The 17,237-nt window shown below is 37.9% G+C and overlaps 1 protein-coding gene across 1 annotated transcript in view; it reads right to left on the bottom strand.

Moving 5' to 3' along the window:
* Positions 1–9,031: 9,031 nt before the first annotated feature.
* zmat4a (zinc finger, matrin-type 4a) overlaps positions 9,032–17,237 on the bottom strand; it is a gene marked incomplete at both ends in the record, with an annotated part of 244,472 nt that continues 236,266 nt past the window's right edge. Inside the window, one exon of the mRNA XM_084337929.1 lies at positions 9,032–9,132. Within this exon, the coding sequence (XP_084194055.1) occupies positions 9,032–9,132 (101 nt within the window). The remainder of the gene's footprint in view (positions 9,133–17,237) is intronic.

The raw sequence follows: 17,237 nt of genomic DNA, 5'->3' as shown, positions 1-17,237 counted from the left end.
AGGAGGAGCGAGGAGGAGAGAGGAGGAGAGAGGAGAGAGGAGGAGTGAGGAGGAGAGATGAGGAGTGAGGAGGAGAGAGGAGGAGAGAGGAGTGAGGAGGAGAGAGGAGAGAGGAGGAGGAGTGAGGAGGAGAGAGGAGGAGAGAGGAGTGAGGAGGAGAGAGGAGTGAGGAGGAGAGAGGAGGAGAGAGGAGGAGAGAGGAGGAGTGAGGAGGAGAGAGGAGGAGAGGAGAGAGGAGGAGAGATGAGGAGAGAGGAGTGAGGATGAGAGAGGAGGAGAGAGGAGTGAGGAGGAGAGAGGAGGAGAGATGAGGAGTGAGGAGGAGAGAGGAGGAGCGAGGAGGAGAGAGGAGGAGCGAGGAGGAGGAGAGAGGAGGAGAGAGGAGGAGTGAGGAGGAGAGAGGAGGAGCGAGGAGGAGAGAGGAGGAGCGAGGAGGAGAGAGGAGGAAAGAGGAGGAGTGAGGAGCGAGGAGGAGCGAGGAGGAGAGAGGAGTGAGGAGGAGCAAGGAGGAGTGAGGAGGAGGAGAGAGGAGGAGTGAGGAGGAGGAGAGAAGGGTGAGGAGGAGAGAGGAGGAGAGAGGAGGAGTGATGAGGAGTGTATGCACACCGTGTGGCGAGAGCAGGGCCATGGAAATGCTTGTCCACTGATGGATGACGGGGCCCTATAGGACGGATGATGGCATAGTAATGACACTGTCTTGCTCGACTTGACCTATTGATTGTGGAGGAGTGAGTCTGGGGAACGGATCTCGCTCTTGTATTGTCCCCTCTCTCCATTTTAATCAGCAGAATGCAGGTTGTGACTCACGTTACTTACCGCTCTCTCTCTCTCTTGGTAATGGAACGACAACAATGGGACATAACCTCAGTATGCCTGACAGCACACTGGTCCTTGTACTATAGTTTTGAGAACAGTCGCTGGGAAATGTTGTGTAGCTATATTCAAAGCAGGGGGGAAGTTGTGATGGACAGTTGCGATTGGAGGATCAAGAAAAGAGGGCAGAATTTGAGGGCATCGATTTTAATTGATTCCGAGTTCCAAACGTACAGTATCGTCGGCAGATACCCGAGGACCAATAAGAAACCATCGCTTTAACTGAATATTATAGATTTACTGTAGACCATCAGCTTGGAGTCATTGGACGAGATGATGAACGCGATATGATCACATCTTCTCCATTATAGAGATCTAACATGCTTCTACAGTACGTGTCAATAATGCAGCAAATCAAGTCACTTTGCTTTCATTTCTTACATATTAGGTACTGGTAGTTCTTGGAATCAGAGTTCAGTGTTTCAGAAGTTATTCAATACCCTATTTTAGCCCAGTCTTTGTCCGATATCCCATACTAGTATCGGCAATGGTGCATCCCTACCCGTTTTTGTTCCAGAGCAAAACCCTGATTTGCATATTTTGGGGTCAGAGCATCATCCCTCACATTGATTGGTAAGTTAAGTGGTTCTCATCCCACAACAATTTGTCCATGGGGAGGGCGGGGTAGAGAGACATGGAGCAAGACTCAGAGTGAAAGAGAGACAGGGTGAGAGAGACAGGGTGAGAGAAAGAGAGAGAGAGAGAGAGAGAGAGAGAGAGACAGGGTGAGAGAGAGAGAGAGAGAGAGAGAGAGAGAGAGAGAGAGAGAGAGAGAGAGAGAGAGAGAGAGAGAGAGAGAGAGAGAGAGAGCTTCCTGGTCTAAAGGTCAGTGGGTTCCCTCTCATTGTTTCTCCTTCACTGCCTGCTGCAATCAGCTCAGAGTATCAACTGTATTTTCTCATTTTGATACCATGAGATAGAACTCGCCAAATCGCTAGCCTAGCTTACCCTCGTCATGTGGGTGAAATACGTCATCAATGTGTACACCCAGAAGATAACAAAATATATCATTGTCAAATTGGTTATGATATCTTTGTATAAATGAGACCATCGCTAAAGAGATTGGTAGCCTGATTCTCATCATCAGGCCACATTTCCCATAAACCCTGTTGCTTCCTGTTTTGCCGTTAGCTTGGGAAATGTTTTGATGAGAGAGCAGAAGCAGAGAAGCCTTGCTACAGTAACAGTTATTTCTGTTGATGAAGCAATTTTTGTTTGGAAAGGTTTTCTTTGCGCCATAATGCCTTCAGCTGAACTCCTATGGATACACATATTAATAGAAAACAGAGGATATTGATGGACTCTTGGCGGTCATGGCAACTGTCTCTCAGTCTCTATCGATCTCAACATGTTCCTGCAGTAATCCTGCCAAGGTGTGGACATTGAATTTATGATGATATATCGATGTCAAAATCTTCCTAGTAACTGCTTTAAAAACGATCAGCTGAATGACATTCTGAGCTTAAAATGTTAAAAACGTTTTTAACCTTGCAAAGCTGTTGCTCAATCAAATAAGCCTCATGTACTTTTACTGGTGTAAGCAATGTTATGTCCCACTCCATTCAGAGCTTCTAGCAGCTTTAAACGTCTTGCTTCTTCTAGTCTTTGACTAAGACTGACTATTTCCCCAACACAGTCACAATGACAGTGAACGCTACCTCAGGGGTTTCCAAACTACCAGAATTTTTGTATCAAGGACCACCAGATACACACATTAGGCCAGAGACCCCCATTCGATAAGATTTTGTACCAAGTGCTGACCAGTCCCTCCTGGTTGTCCCTAAATCCAGGCTAAAAAACAGGGGGGGGCAGTGCATTTGCGGTTGCATTGACTTGGCTTGACGTGTTGTAGATGGATTGTTAGAAGAGCAATGACATTTTATTTCATAATTCCATGCTATTTTATTCTATTGTGCTTAACCCTTTCACTACCACACTACAGACGGTTAACCACCTCAGTGTGGTAGTGAAAGGGTTAACGTTCTGTAGTGTGGTTGTGAAAGGATTAACCCTTTGTTGTGTGGCAGTGAACGGGTTAACCTTCTGTGTTGTCGCCGTCATATTTCATATGTCATATTTCCTTTTATTTTACTCCACCTCTTCCCTTTATTATCCGTCTGTTAATGTCTGTACGTTAATGTCGCACCGGAGATTACCAAAGAAAAATTACTTGTATGTGAAAACGACTACAATAAAAGACCTAACCGATTCTGATTGTGATTCTGATCACATTAGTCTCATCAGTGCCCTCGTCATGAACGGCTCATCTCTTACCCCTCCTCAACTTCAAGTTCCAAGTGATTTCTCGGAATCTGTTCACGTTCACAGCGGAAGGCTCTTTAACCCTTTAGCATGTGGGCGACTCACTATGACCGTTCACTCAATACATAACAAGTTCTCGACGTGACCCTTAACGTGACATATCTTGACCCCCCCTGACCTACGGTGACAAGCCAACGCTCACAGTAAACATCAATGGAATCAACCAGTCAAATAATAACATTAAAAGGTTTATAACTGCTTTTGTACAAGGACGCATTGTTGGAGCATTGTTATGATGAAGAATAAGACGAGTGATAATAATACCAATCCATTCCCAGATATGTCTTCCTTCTATCTGGGTAAACTGGCATATAAGCGATGACCTAAATACACCCGTGGCACTGTGTAGGCAGCCTGGATGAACCCGGGCTGGTTGGAGGGGCCAAGTGGCACGTTCTGAATCAGCCTCGCCTGCGAGAGATCAGCGCTGCTAGAGGGGTGGGCGACAGAGAGAGAGAGAGAGAGAGAGAGAGAGAGAGAGAGAGAGAGAGAGAGAGAGAGAGAGAGAGAGAGAGAGAGAGAGAGAGAGAGAGAGAGAGAGAGAGAGAGAGAGAGAGAGAGAGAGAGAGAGAGAGAGAGAGAGAGAGAGAGAGAGAGAGAGAGAGAGAGAGAGAGAGAGAGAGAGAGAGAGAGAGAGAGAGAGAGAGAAAGAGAGAGAGGGGGTCTGCACGGAGAGCCAGTGGCTACCATGCAGGCTACCGTGACTAAAGCACAGGGCTGTTAAACGGCACGTCACATCTCTCCTGATGCCAGCCTCCCTGTGGATGTGGATCTAAAATAAGAATAAAATAATAAATAATAAAATAAGAATAAAATAGAATAAAGAATAAAATACAGTCCAGGATATACAGATACCAGAATGTACGTACAGTACATCCCGTGTATATCCCAGGCCGTATTTTATTCTTTATTCTTATTTTTTAATATTATTATATTCTTATTCTTATTTTAGTCCTATTGACTACCTAAATGTTTATTGTTGTTCAATGTGAGCGATCTGTAGCGATCTCTAGTTCCCTCTGGATTATTAAAGGATTTCTATTCTATTCTATTCTATTCTATTCTATTCTATTCTATTCTATTCTATTATATTCTATTCTATTCTATTCTATTCTATTCTATGTGTTCAGCCAGAGACCGACTGCCCAACAGGGGGAATTAATTCCAGGACATGCACCGAGGATGCACCCATCAATTCACACCTACTTGACAGGGAGGGACTAAGCCAGCTCAGCCTGCACATCCTCCGCTGCACTCTAACCCTCCAAAACTCAACCTGCCTCAGATCAAAAGAGGCCTGTTTTTCCAATGTGTCTTTTTGAACTCGATCGTTATGTATCATAGCTTGTTGTTTGTTCCGTTCGGGGGCGAGGCCTCTGCTTGTAGAGGGGTGACCTCCGGTTGTTTGTTGTTTCTATAAGAGCTTGTTGATTCAGGGTTCAACATTTCATCAGCTCCCATGGGCACCGCGGTCACCAATTAGCAGTAGCGTGTAAAAGGAAACAGTGGAAAAATGGCTCCATTACGCAAATCTTCGCCTTTAAAACTAATTGCTTTCAGTAAGGCTGAAAAAAAAAGAAGATCTGAAGATGCCCAAAGCGAGCAAGACCCCCTCTGATACTTGTGTCCCAGATGCAACCCTCACATGATCTCTGTGAGAAACGTGGAGTGGGCTCTAACTGAAGTGGAAAACGGCTCCTTTAGTAGTGTATGTGTGTGTGTGTGGGGGGGGGGGGCTATTTCAAGGGCACGGATAAAAATAAAAGAGAGGGAGAGAACCTCTCATCCTAATGCGGTAGAGTTTAGCACTCAGCGTCTGTGTAACATCTTACCTGTGCAACTGTATAGGTTAAAGTAATGTCACGTCTTACCTGTGCAACTGTATAGGTTAAAGTAATGTCACATCTTACCTGTGCAACTGTATAGGTTAAAGTAATGTCACATCTTACCTGTGCAACTGTATAGGTTAAAGTAATGTCACATCTTACCTGTGCAACAGTATAGTTAAAGTAATGTCACATCTTACCTGTGCAACTGTATAGTTAAAGTAATGTCACATCTTACCTGTGCAACTGTATAGTTAAAGTAATGTCACATCTTACCTGTGCAACTGTATAGGTTAAAGTAATGTCACATCTTACCTGTGCAACTGTGTAGGTTAAAGTAATGTCACGTCTTACCTGTGCAACTGTATAGGTTCAAGTAATGTCACATCTTACCTGTGCAACTGTATAGGTTAAAGTAATGTCACGTCTTACCTGTGCAACTGTGTATAGGTTAAAGTAATGTCACATATTACCTGTGCAACAGTATAGTTAAAGTAATGTCACATCTTACCTGTGCAACTGTGTAGGTTAAAGTAATGTCACGTCTTACCTGTGCAACTGTATAGGTTAAAGTAATGTCACATCGTACCTGTGCAACTGTATAGGTTAAAGTAATGTCACGTCTTACAAGTGCAACTGTATAGGTTCAAGTAATGTCACGTCTTACCTGTGCAACTGTATAGGTTCAAGTAATGTCACGTCTTACCTATGCAACTGTGTAGGTTAAAGTAATGTCACATATCTGTGCAACTGTATAGGTTAAAGTAATGTCACATCTTACCTGTGCAACTGTATAGGTTAAAGTAATGTCACATATCTGTGCAACTGTATACTGTAGGTTAAAGTGATGTCACATCTTACCTGTGCAACTGTATAGGTTAAAGTAATGTCACATCTTACCTGTGCAACTGTATAGGTTAAAGTAATGTCACATCTTACCTGTGCAACTGTGTAGGTTAAAGTAATGTCACATCTTACCTGTGCAACTGTGTATAGGTTAAAGTAATGTCACATCTTACCTGTGCAACAGTATAGTTAAAGTAATGTCACATCTTACCTGTGCAACTGTGTATAGGTTAAAGTAATGTCACATCTTACCTGTGCAACTGTATAGGTTAAAGTAATGTCACATCTTACCTGTGCAACAGTATAGGTTAAAGTAATGTCACGTCTTACCTGTGCAACTGTGTAGGTTAAAGTAATGTCACGTCTTACCTGTGCAACTGTATAGGTTCAAGTAATGTCACGTCTTACCTGTGCAACTGTATAGGTTAAAGTAATGTCACGTCTTACCTGTGCAACAGTATAGGTTAAAGTAATGTCACGTCTTACCTGTGCAACTGTATAGGTTAAAGTAATGTCACGTCTTACATGTGCAACTGTATAGGTTAAAGTAATGTCACATCTTACCTGTGCAACTGTATAGGTTAAAGTAATGTCACATCTTACCTGTGCAACTGTATAGGTTCAAGTAATGTCACGTCTTACCTGTGCAACTGTATAGGTTCAAGTAATGTCACGTCTTACCTGTGCAACTGTGTAGGTTAAAGTAATGTCACATCTTACCTGTGCAACTGTATAGGTTCAAGTAATGTCACGTCTTACCTGTGCAACTGTATAGGTTCAAGTAATGTCACATCTTGCCTGTGCAACTGTGTAGGTTAAAGTAATGTCACATATCTGTGCAACTGTATAGGTTAAAGTAATGTCACATCTTACCTGTGCAACTGTATAGGTTAAAGTAATGTCACATCTTACCTGTGCAACTGTATAGGTTAAAGTAATGTCACGTCTTACCTGTGCAACTGTATAGGTTAAAGTAATGTCACGTCTTACCTGTGCAACTGTATAGGTTAAAGTAATGTCACATCTTACCTGTGCAACTGTATAGGTTAAAGTAATGTCACATCTTACCTGTGCAACTGTATAGGTTAAAGTAATGTCACGTCTAACCTGTGCAACTGTGTAGGTTAAAGTAATGTCACATCTTACCTGTGCAACTGTATAGGTTAAAGTAATGTCACGTCTTACCTGTGCAACTGTATAGGTTAAAGTAATGTCACATCTTACCTGTGCAACTGTGTATAGGTTAAAGTAATGTCACATCTTACCTGTGCAACTGTGTATAGGTTAAAGTAATGTCACATCTTACCTGTGCAACTGTGTATAGGTTAAAGTAATGTCACATCTTACCTGTGCAACTGTGTATAGGTTAAAGTAATGTCACATCTTACCTGTGCAACTGTGTATAGGTTAAAGTAATGTCACATCTTACCTGTGCAACTGTGTATAGGTTAAAGTAATGTCACATCTTACCTGTGCAACTGTATAGGTTAAAGTAATGTCACATCTTACCTGTGCAACTGTATAGGTTAAAGTAATGTCACGTCTTACCTGTGCAACTGTATAGGTTAAAGTAATGTCACATCTTATCTGTGCAACTGTATAGGTTAAAGTAATGTCACATCTTACCTGTGCAACTGTATAGGTTCAAGTAATGTCACGTCTTACCTGTGCAACTGTATATGTTCAAGTAATGTCACGTCTTACCTGTCCAACTGTATAGGTTCAAGTAATGTCACGTCTTACCTGTGCAACTGTATAGGTTAAAGTAATGTCACATCTTACCTGTGCAACTGTATAGGTTAAAGTAATGTCACGTCTTACCTGTGCAACTGTATAGGTTAAAGTAATGTCACATCTTACCTGTGCAACTGTATAGGTTAAAGTAATGTCACGTCTTACCTGTGCAACTGTATAGGTTAAAGTAATGTGCAACAGTATAGGTTAAAGTAATGTCACGTCTTACCTGTGCAACTGTATAGGTTAAAGTAATGTCACGTCTTACCTGTGCAACAGTATAGGTTAAAGTAATGTCACGTCTTACCTGTGCAACTGTATAGGTTAAAGTAATGTCACATCTTACCTGTGCAACTGTATAGGGTAACGTGATGTCACATCTTACCTGTGCCATGGTATAGGTTAAAGTAATGTTACATCTTACCTGTGCAACTGTATAGGTTAAAGTAATGTCACGTCTTACCTGTGCAACTGTATAGGGTAACGTGATGTCACATCTTACCTGTGCAATGGTATAGGTTAAAGTAATGTCACATCTTACCTGTGCAACAGTATAGGTTAAAGTAATGTCACGTCTTACCTGTGCAACTGTATAGGGTAACGTGATGTCACATCTTACCTGTGCAACTGTATAGGGTAACGTGATGTCACATCTTACCTGTGCAATGGTATAGGTTAACATGATGATGTCACACCACTTTTACATGTTTTATGTGTCTATGTTATATCTATGTGATGTGTTGTGATGTCATGTGTCTTTACGATGTCTGTGTGATGCATGTCTGAACACTTCATGTCCCCCCCCCCCCCTACAAGGACCACAATGGAAATAAGCTCTGAGATGTTTTGTGTCTATCCTTCTGTGTCATGTTATTTATATATTGTGGAAATAAAGTCAAGTTAAAGTCAACTCTGTGAAGTTCTCTGTGTTGCTCGGTGCTCAGAGGCAGGTTCCACTCACTTGTTCTGGTGCTTGGAGCCCTGCAGATGTGTGTGGTACTCACTTGTTCTGGTGCTTGGAGCCCTGCAGATGGGCGTGGTACTCACTTGTTTTGGTGCTTGGAGCCCTGCAGATGGGCGTGGTACTCACTTGTTTTAGTGCTTGGAGCCCTGCAGATGGGCGTGGTATTCACTTGTTTTGGTGCTTGGAGCCCTGCAGATGGGCGTGGTACTCACTTGTTTTGGTGCTTGGAGCCCTGCAGATGGGCGTGGTACTCACTTGTTTTGGTGCTTGGAGCCCTGCAGATGTGTGTGGTACTCACTTGTTTTGGTGCTTGGAGCCCTGCAGATGTGCGTGGTACTCACTTGTTTTGGTGCTTGGAGCCCTGCAGATGTGCGTGGTACTCACTTGTTTTGGTGCTTGGAGCCCTGCAGATGGGCGTGGTACTCACTTGTTTTGGTGCTTGGAGCCCTGCAGATGTGCGTGGTACTCACTTGTTTTGGTGCTTGGAGCCCTGCAGATGTGCATGGTACTGGGCCACTGAGTTCAGCGTGACACTGCAGACATCACAGGTGTAGCTTCGTTTCAGACCTGGAACACAAACATGTTACACAATGAATTATAATATATAATTATATTCATTATTATTATTATACATTTTCTTTCTTTCTAGCTTAGCACAAATTAATGGAATGGACTGGTTAGTCTAGCTGTTGCCAAAAACACAAGATAGGCGAGTGGTCCATATTCACTTTTTTTGCTCTTTTTTTCCCTATAGATGATTTTTCTAGTAGCTTGTCCTGACATTTGATGTGCAGCTCAATAATTATTCCCCACCTTGTTACCAAAATTGATGTGAGAATGTGGATGGAGTAGGTACTGTATATAAATATATTTACAACTAGTTGTGAATTATGAGTGCTGACACAAATATTTATGCTGAATTTAAATGTATGTCATTTAGAAATAACTTTATGAAACCTTATAAAAAATGTATTGGGTTGTCCTAAAATTCACACTTGTTGCCTTGTGGCACACTGCCAGCTGAAAACCACTGATCTGGTCTGACTCTGGAGAACACAGTAAGCTTATTTCCCATAATGTTGCCGTGTCCCTTTACGACTTCCATCCATAGAAACAAAACATACAAAAAACATGGACTGACTTGCTTCAAGGATGCATAATAATCTATTTATTACAAATATTCCACATTAATTAATTATAGAGTGCACAAAGTAAAACAAAAAAAACACGAATATAACATTTCACAAAAGCACCACATCGGGTTCATATCTAGTTTAAATAAATTATTTATCCGCAATAACTTATAATGATGAATTATTCATTCAAATGTATTTTTTACATGATCCTCATGTAATGCAATGCTCTACTACATGATCATACTGTTTTTTATCAACATATAGCTAGTATACAGTTTGATTATATTAGGATCAAATCCGCATGTTTGGATTTCAATGAACAGCATTTGTCAGAAACGTGGAACACAACAATGCTTTCATGGTCACAAATCAATAGTGTATTTGACCATAATCCTGGCCAGCAAACGTTCATCTTGCAAAATTGATCACTTTGATACAGCTGTGCCTCATCGAGTGCTGGGTCGGTATCCAAACTGTATTTCCCAACTACACTAGATCGACTAGGCAGATAAGTGCTCATAGCTAGGGGGGTGGTAGTGGTGGAAAGAATCAATTAGAGGTACGCAGAAAGCGAAATGCCATGCATTTCTAAACCCAGGGAGATAAGATCCAAGACGTATGTGCAGGTGGGATGTTGGGGGGGGGGGGGGGGTTACAGACACACCTGTGCCTCAGTCCTCCTGATGGAAGTCAAAATTACATTTCAGCTCTGAATCTATTCTGCTAAATGCTACAACTGCAACGGTAGACGCCGCTAAATGCTAAAGAAAGTGCACGTTGTTAACTTGTGTCAGCTTTGAAAGTCAAACGGAAATGGGATTTGATATTCTCTCAGCTATGGACATATCTCATTAACTTCATTTATCTTTAATACTTCTTTTTTTTAAGAATTAATTCCATGCAGTTCCTACAGGCACAGCTTGCTAGTTTGATATGTTCAGCCTAAACCCAGACTATAATATTCACATGAATAAGTCATAAGAGTGGTAGTATCACATGACAGGCACAGAGCACCCCTTCTTTTCACACCGTTCTTTATGAAGCAGTAATATACTGCATCTCATAATGTGGATTTACATTTACATTTAGTCATTTAGCTGATGCTTTTATCCAAAGCGACTTACAAGGTTTGTACAACAACTCAGTAGGAAGGGTACAACTCTATTAGCTGAGTAACAATGTTCATCAAAGTGTTAAGACTTGAGTGCTATAGTGTTGAGTGTATGTTAGTATATTAGCAAGAGTGCATGACAGTAAGAAGGTTTGTTTCTTTCCTTTTTTTTTTTTTTTTTTTTTCTTATTTCAGATATTGATTGAAGAAGTGTGTCTTCAGTTGACGGCGAAAGATTGGTTTGATTGGATGACATGCAATAGGAATAAGCGTCCATTATATAACATAATTGTTCGAATGTGCCTAGTTTTTGGTATCGCTTTAAATTCCAAAAGGACAAAAAAGAAGTTCAACTACGACGTATTCGAGGGAGAGAGGCAAACACGGGGGGTCTCGACCTTGTGGTGTCTTCGGGTGAACAGAGGATCAACTGAACAGCAAATAACAAACAGGGTCCTTAGCGTCTGTCATGCAGTGGTTGAGCCAGCCCCACCGCACGAGTATTAGTGCCTTGTGTAATCGCCGTCATGTTGCACTAATGATACCGTCGCTTGAAAAATGACCCTTTCGACTGCCTCGCTCTCACAATCGAGTTAAGCCCCCGTGAAATGCCTCAGAGGGAAAGGCCAACACAAAAGAAATGTCTCCCTCAGTGCCCTCATTGCAGGTCCAAATCCAACTTGACCTTCTCTTCGTACCATGGCACTAAAACATCATCTATTTAAAAGCCAGGTATTTATTTGTCCATAAACATTTTTGGTGTACATTCATACCTCAACATTTTTTGTAAAACCGTTGTGACCTTAGGATGGAGATTAGTGTCTGGTCTGGGAATTTGTGCATTATCATATCTTATCTTAGTAGTATGGTCATTATCTTATCTTATCTTAGTAGTATGGTCATTATCTTATCTTATCTTAGTAGTATGGTCATTCTCTTATCTTATCTTAGTAGTTTGGTCATTATCTTATCTTAGTAGTATGGTCATTATCTTATCTTATCTTAGTATTATGGCCATTATCTTATCGTATCTTAGTAGTATGGTCATTATCTTATCTTAGTAGTATGGTCATTATCTTATCTTATCTTAGTAGTATGGTCATTATCTTATCTTAGTAGTATGGTCATTATCTTATCTTATCTTAGTAGTATGGTCATTATCTTATCTTAGTAGTTTGGTCATTATCTTATCTTAGTAGTATGGTCATTATCTTATCTTATCTTAGTAGTATGGTCATTATCTTATCTTAGAAGTTTGGTCATTATCTTATCTTAGTAGTATGGTCATTATCGTATCTTATCTTAGTAGTATGGTCATTATCTTATCTTATCTTAGTAGTTTGGTCATTATCTTATCTTAGTAGTTTGGTCATTATCTTATCTTATCTTAGTAGTTTGGTCATTATCTTATCTTAATAGTATGGTCATTATCTTGTCTTAGTAGTTTGGTCATTATCTTATCTTAGTAGTTTGGTCATTATCTTATCTTAGTAGTTTGGTCATTATCTTATCTTAGTAGTTTGGTCATTATCTTATCTTATCTTAGTAGTTTTGTCATTATCTTATCTTATCTTAGTAGTTTTGTCATTATCTTATCTTAGTAGTATGGTCATTATCTTATCTTGTCTTAGTAGTTTGGTCATTATCTTATCTTAGTAGTTTGGTCATTATCTTATCTTATCTTAATAGTTTGGTCATTATCTTATCTTATCTTAGTAGTTTGGTCATTATCTTATCTTGTCTTAGTAGTTTGGTCATTATCTTATCTTATCTTAATAGTATGGTCATTATCTTATCTTAGTAGTATGGTCATTATCTTATCTTGTCTTAGTAGTTTGGTCATTATCTTATCTTATCTTAGTAGTTTGGTCATTATCTTATCTTGTCTTAGTAGTTTGGTCATTATCTTATCTTATCTTAATAGTATGGTCATTATCGTATCTTAGTAGTATGGTCATTATCTCATCTTGTCTTAGTAGTTTGGTCATTATCTTATCTTAGTAGTTTGGTCATTATCTTATCTTAGTAGTTTGGTCATTATCTTATCTTATCTTAGTAGTTTGGTCATTATCTTATCTTAGTAGTATGGTCATTATCTTATCTTAATAGTTTGGTCATTATCTTATCTTAGTAGTATGGTCATTATCTTATCTTAGTAGTATGGTCAGTATCTTATCTTGTCTTAGTAGTATGGTCATTATCTTATCTTATCTTAGTAGTATGGCCATTATCTTATCTTAATAGTATGGTCATTATCTTATCTTGTCTTAGTAGTTTGGTCATTATCTTATCTTATCTTAGTAGTATGGCCATTATCTTATCTTAGTAGTTTGGTCATTATCTTATCTTAGTAGTTTGGTCATTATCTTATCTTAGTAGTTTGGTCATTATCTTATCTTATCTTAGTAGTTTGGTCATTATCTTATCTTAGTAGTATGGTCATTATCTTATCTTAATAGTTTGGTCATTATCTTATCTTAGTAGTATGGTCATTATCTTATCTTAGTAGTATGGTCAGTATCTTATCTTGTCTTAGTAGTATGGTCATTATCTTATCTTATCTTAGTAGTATGGCCATTATCTTATCTTAATAGTATGGTCATTATCTTATCTTGTCTTAGTAGTTTGGTCATTATCTTATCTTATCTTAGTAGTATGGCCATTATCTTATCTTAGTAGTTTGGTCATTATCTTATCTTAGTAGTTTGGTCATTATCTTATCTTAGTAGTATGGTCATTATCTTATCTTAGTAGTATGGTCATTATCTTATCTTAGTAGTATGGCCATTATCTTATCTTAGTAGTATGGTCATTATCTTATCTTATCTTAGTAGTTTGGTCATTATCTTATCTTAGCAGTTTGGTCATTATCTTATCTTATCTTAGTAGTTTGGTCATTATCTTATCTTAGTAGTATGGTCATTATCTTATCTTAGTAGTATGGTCAGTATATTATCTTGTCTTAGTAGTATGGTCATTATCTTATCTTATCTTAGTAGTATGGCCATTATCTTATCTTAATAGTATGGTCATTATCTTATCTTGTCTTAGTAGTTTGGTCATTATCTTATCTTATCTTAGTAGTATGGCAATTATCTTATCTTAGTAGTTTGGTCATTATCTTATCTTATCTTAGTAGTTTGGTCATTATCTTATCTTAGTAGTATGGTCATTATCTTATCTTATCTTAGTAGTATGGTCATTATCTTATCTTAGTAGTATGGTCATTATCTTATCTTAGTAGTATGGTCATTATCTTATCTTAGTAGTTTGGTCATTATCTTATCTTATCTTAGCAGTTTGGTCATTATCTTATCTTAGTAGTTTGGTCATTATCTTATCTTAGTAGTATGGTCATTATCTTATCTTAGCAGTTTGGTCATTATCTTATCTTAGCAGTTTGGTCATTATCTTATCTTGTCTTAGTAGTATGGTCATTATCTTGTCTTAGTAGTATGGTCATTATCTTATCTTAGTAGTTTGGTCATTATCTTATCTTAGTAGTATGGTCATTATCTTATCTTATCTTAGTAGTATGGCCATTATCTTATCTTAGTAGTATGGCCATTATCTTATCTTAGTAGTATGGTCATTATCTTATCTTAGTAGTTTGGTCATTATCTTATCTTATCTTAGCAGTTTGGTCATTATCTTATCTTAGTAGTTTGGTCATTATCTTATCTTAGTAGTATGGTCATTATCTTATCTTAGCAGTTTGGTCATTATCTTATCTTAGCAGTTTGGTCATTATCTTATCTTGTCTTAGTAGTATGGTCATTATCTTGTCTTAGTAGTATGGTCATTATCTTATCTTAGTAGTTTGGTCATTATCTTATCTTATCTTTGTGGTATGGCCATTATCTTATCTTAGTAGTTTGGTCATTATCTTATCTTAGTTGTATGGCCATTATCTTATCTTATCTTAGTAGTATGGTAATTATCTTATCTTAGTAGTATGGTCATTATCTTATCTTAATAGTTTGGTCATTATCTTATCTTAGTAGTATGGTCATTATCTTATCTTAGTAGTATGGTCAGTATCTTATCTTGTCTTAGTAGTTTGGTCATTATCTTATCTTATCTTAGTAGTATGGCCATTATCTTATCTTAGTAGTTTGGTCATTATCTTATCTTAGTAGTTTGGTCATTATCTTATCTTAGTAGTATGGTCATTATCTTATCTTATCTTAGTAGTATGGTCATTATCTTATCTTAGTAGTATGGCCATTATCTTATCTTAGTAGTATGGTCATTATCTTATCTTATCTTATTAGTTTGGTCATTATCTTATCTTAGCAGTTTGGTCATTATCTTATCTTATCTTAGTAGTTTGGTCATTATCTTATCTTAGTAGTATGGTCAGTATATTATCTTGTCTTAGTAGTATGGTCATTATCTTATCTTATCTTAGTAGTATGGCCATTATCTTATCTTAATAGTATGGTCATTATCTTATCTTGTCTTAGTAGTTTGGTCATTATCTTATCTTATCTTAGTAGTATGGCCATTATCTTATCTTATTAGTTTGGTCATTATCTTATCTTATCTTAGTAGTTTGGTTATTATCTTATCTTAGTAGTATGGTCATTATCTTATCTTATCTTAGTAGTATGGTCATTATCTTATCTTAGTAGTATGGCCATTATCTTATCTTAGTAGTATGGTCATTATCTTATCTTAGTAGTTTGGTCATTATCTTATCTTATCTTAGCAGTTTGGTCATTATCTTATCTTATCTTAGTAGTTTGGTCATTATCTTATCTTAGTAGTATGGTCATTATCTTGTCTTAGCAGTTTGGTCATTATCTTATCTTAGCAGTTTGGTCATTATCTTATATTGTCTTAGTAGTATGGTCATTATCTTGTCTTAGTAGTATGGTCATTATCTTATCTTAGTAGTTTGGTCATTATCTTATCTTATCTTTTTTTTATTTTATTTTTTTAACTTTATTTTTTTATCGTTTATCGCTTTCCTGGTCAAGCATGACCGACAGTTGTAGGGTGAAACGGGAGAGAGAGCAGGGGGAGACATTCGGCAAATGACGGCGAGTCCGGGAATCGAACTCGGAGTCAACCAGATCCGTGACGCAGCACGGAGTTCCGCGACGCAGCGCGGTAACATGGTGTGCTACTGGAGCACCCCATCTTATCTTATCTTAGTGGTATGGCCATTATCTTATCTTAGTAGTTTGGTCACTATCTTATCTTAGTTGTATGGCCATTATCTTATCTTATCTTAGTAGTATGGTCATTATCTTATCTTATCTTAGTAGTTTGGTCATTATCTTATCTTATCTTAGTAGTATGGTCATTATCTTATCTTAGTAGTATGGTCATTATCTTATCTTAGTAGTTTGGTCATTATCTTGTCTTAGTAGTATGGTCATTATCTTATCTTATCTTAGTAGTTTGGTCATTATCTTATCTTAGTAGTATGGTCATTATCTTATCTTAGTAGTATGGTCATTATCTTATCTTAGTAGTTTGGTCATTATCTTATCTTAGCAGTTTGGTCATTATCTTATCTTGTCTTAGTAGTATGGTCATTATCTTGTCTTAGTAGTATGGTCATTATCTTATCTTAGTAGTTTGGTCATTATCTTATCTTAGTGGTATGGCCATTATCTTATCTTAGTAGTTTGGTCACTATCTTATCTTAGTTGTATGGCCATTATCTTATCTTATCTTAGTAGTATGGTCATTATCTTATCTTATCTTAGTAGTTTGGTCATTATCTTATCTTATCTTAGTAGTATGGCCATTATCTTATCTTAGTAGTATGGTCATTATCTTATCTTAGTAGTTTGGTCATTATCTTGTCTTAGTAGTATGGTCATTATCTTATCTTATCTTAGTAGTTTGGTCATTATCTTATCTTAGTAGTATGGTCATTATCATATCTTAGTAGTATGGTCATTATCTTATCTTAGTAGTTTGGTCATTATCTTGTCTTAGTAGTATGGCCATTATCTTATCTTGTCTTAGTAGTATGGTCATTATCTTATCTTAGTAGTTTGGTCATTATCTTGTCTTAGTACTCAAGTTTCAAGTTTCTTTAATAGTTGTCATACAGAAGTACAGAATACTTTCATACAAAATGCTTCTTACTGTTACGCTCCAGAGACTGTGCTAGACAAGATAGTATCAAATAACATAGTATAGCATGTAATTTAGAAGTAGAAAATGAGGTCACAGTGTTCAGTATAGACATATGTACAATGTTCGATGCAGAATAGACGTAACTGAGTTACCATATAATATACAATACTATGCAGTGTACTAATGTACAGTACTATATAGTGCAAAGCAGAAATGGGATGAGGTACAATTTAGGTACAATTTACAGTAAGGTGTACGAGTTGTAGTGCAATCCTTCATCAATAAATATAAAGTGTGGGGAGTGGGTGCTACAGTGTGTTTGTTTA

This window comes from Notolepis coatsorum (genome assembly GCF_963971535.1).
Source record: "Notolepis coatsorum genome assembly, chromosome: 2".
NCBI classification, from domain to species: Eukaryota; Metazoa; Chordata; class Actinopteri; order Aulopiformes; family Paralepididae; genus Notolepis; species Notolepis coatsorum.
The sequence above is the reverse complement of the archived record's forward strand: the minus strand, read 5'-3'. Positions and strand labels throughout refer to the sequence as shown.